At 61.6% G+C, this 2,586-nt stretch overlaps 1 protein-coding gene across 1 annotated transcript; it reads left to right on the top strand.

The window, feature by feature from the left end:
- The first annotated feature begins 302 nt into the window (after positions 1–302).
- Positions 303–2,147, top strand: LOC109772439 (cytochrome P450 710A1). The gene has a single exon (XM_020331125.4). It carries the CDS (start codon positions 447–449, stop codon positions 1,983–1,985), a length of 1,539 nt encoding a protein of 512 aa, XP_020186714.1. The 5' UTR covers positions 303–446; the 3' UTR covers positions 1,986–2,147.
- The last annotated feature ends 439 nt before the right edge of the window (positions 2,148–2,586 follow it).

Below are 2,586 nucleotides of genomic sequence, written 5' to 3'. Positions count from 1 at the left end.
GGTTCTTCTCTCTGTGTCACTGTCTCCGGGTGAAAACCTTTGTCCCCTCGGACTCGGCAGCGGCGGTGCTCGGGTTCCCCTCTTGAGGGCGTTGTCGTGGAGGCTAGGTGTCCTAGGCCGTGTCATGGCATTGTAATATGTTTGCGTGCGTTTATGTTGGCCTGTTATCTAGGGATCTGCTGTCTCAGAGAACCTTCTCACCGCATTGTATCGTTCGGCCATGTATTCTTGATGTTTTTGCTTTATATATAAAGCGGGGCGAGAGCCTGTTTCAAAGATTGAACAGATGTGTTCTTCGACCACTCCAACCTGTCATTCTCCCCATATAGAGTACTCCTATATTATAGTAGCTCCGTTAAACAAATACAAATACACACTCTCAGCTGCCAATCACAAATCAATAATACGTAGGTACGTTACGTGCAGGCATTGTGTTGTGGTGGGCGATGATGGAGTTGCTCCCTCTGCCTCTGGGTGTGGGTTTCATGGGCTACGTGCGGGCGGCGGCGCCGTTGGTGGCGGCGGCGGTGGCCTTCTACTTTTTGGTGGAGCAGCTGTCCTACCACCGCAACAAGGGCGTCCTGCCAGGCCCCTCCTTGGTGGTGCCCTTCCTCGGCAGCATCGTGCCCATGATCCGCGACCCCACCGGCTTCTGGGAGGTACAAGCCGCGCGGGCGAGGGACTCCGGCGCCGGCCTGGCCGCCGACTTCCTCGTCGGCCGCTTCATCCTCTTCGTCCGCGACTCGGAGCTGTCCCACCGCGTCTTCGCCAACGTCCGCCCCGACGCCTTCCACTTCGTCGGCCACCCCTTCGGCAAGAAGCTCTTCGGCGAGCACAACTTCATCTACCTCTTCGGCGACGAGCACAAGGACCTGCGCCGCCGGATGGCGCCCACCTTCACGCCGCGCGCCCTCTCCACCTACGCCGCCATCCAGCAGCGGATCGTCCTAGCCCACATCCGCAGGCTGCTCGATGAGACATCTCCGGCCACGCCGGCGCCCATACGGGTGGCCTGCCGCGACATGAACCTCGAGACCTCGCAGACGGTGTTCGTAGGCCCGTACCTCACCCAGGAGGCAAGGGCGAGGTTCGGCGAGGACTACGCGGTCTTCAACGTGGGCGTCATCGCCTTGCCGGTTGACCTGCCCGGCTTCGCGTTCCGGCGGGCGAGGCTGGCCGTGGGGCGGCTGGTGCGCACCCTCGCCGAGTGCGTGGGTCAGAGCAAGGCGCGGATGCGCGCCGGCGGTGAGCCGGAGTGCCTCGTCGACTACTGGATGCAGGGCCTGGTGAAGGAGATGGACGAAGCCGCGGCGGCGGGGCGGCCGCTTCCCAAGCACACCGCGGACGAGGATCTTGGGGGCTACCTGTTCGACTTCCTCTTCGCCGCCCAGGACGCGTCCACCTCCTCGCTCTGCTGGGCCGTGGCCGCCCTGGGGTCCCACCCTGACGTGGTGGCCCGCATGCGCGCCGAGGTGTCCGCGGTCTGGTCGCCGGAGTCAGGGGAGCCCATCACGCCGGACAAGTTCATGCAGCTCAAGTACACCCACGCGGTGGCGCGCGAGGTGGTCCGGTACCGGCCACCGGCGACGTTGGTGCCGCACATCGCCGCCGAGCCGTTCAAGCTGACGGAGTGGTACACGGTGCCCAAGGGCGCCATCGTGTTCCCGTCGGTGTACGAGTCGTCGTTCCAGGGGTTCACGGAGGCGGAGGCGTTCGACCCGGACCGCTTCTTCTCGGAGGCGCGGCGGGAGGACGAGGCGTTCAAGCGCAACTTCCTGGCCTTCGGCGCCGGCGCGCACCAGTGCATAGGCCAGCGCTACGCCCTCAACCACCTCGCCCTCTTCCTCGCGCTCTTCGTCTCCGTCGTCGACTTCAAGCGCCACACCACCCACGGCTGCGACGAGCCGGTCTACATGCCCACCATCGTGCCCAAGGACGACTGCACCGTCTACCTCCACCAGCGTTGCTCCTCCTTCTCCTTCTGATCCATCCAGCTGCTCCTTCCCTATTCCTACCCCTGTGCATGCGTGCGTGCCAATATGCATCTGTGTCTATCACCAGAACCGATCCATCGAGTGTGTTTTGTTTTCCTTGCATTAATTGTACACACATTATCGAGTGCAAAATATATTTTATTGTGTGTGCCACTGCAGTTTAGCTACATGTCAGTCAAGCTGAATTTCGAATACGGGTCAGTTGATTTTGAATGAAGGAAGGAGGAGGAAGGGCCTCGCCAGAGAGAAGGGGCTCGCCGCCATCACCCCATTATCTATTTTAGGGTTTAGGGTGGCGGCGGTGGTGGGGCTCCGCTGGAGAAAAAAGATGGCCAGGGGCGGGGCTAGAGGGATGGCCAGGGGCGGCGGTGGGGAGAGGTTGAGGGGAGGGTGGTGCGGCAAGGCGGTCGCGGGAGCGTCGCCGACCGCGGGCGGAGGAGGCAGGCAGTCCGGCCGATGTTTGTGGGCGGTTCAGATCGAGACCAGGAGAAGGAAGACGATGAACAATATTTTTAGAGGTAGAAGAAGCAGAAGACCTGGCCATTCCTTTTGCATTCAACGGCAGGGAAAAAATCGACTGACCCCAGAAACA

Source organism: Aegilops tauschii, chromosome 4, assembly GCF_002575655.3.
Source record: "Aegilops tauschii subsp. strangulata cultivar AL8/78 chromosome 4, Aet v6.0, whole genome shotgun sequence".
Classification (NCBI taxonomy): Eukaryota; Viridiplantae; Streptophyta; class Magnoliopsida; order Poales; family Poaceae; genus Aegilops; species Aegilops tauschii.
The sequence above is the reverse complement of the archived record's forward strand: the minus strand, read 5'-3'. Positions and strand labels throughout refer to the sequence as shown.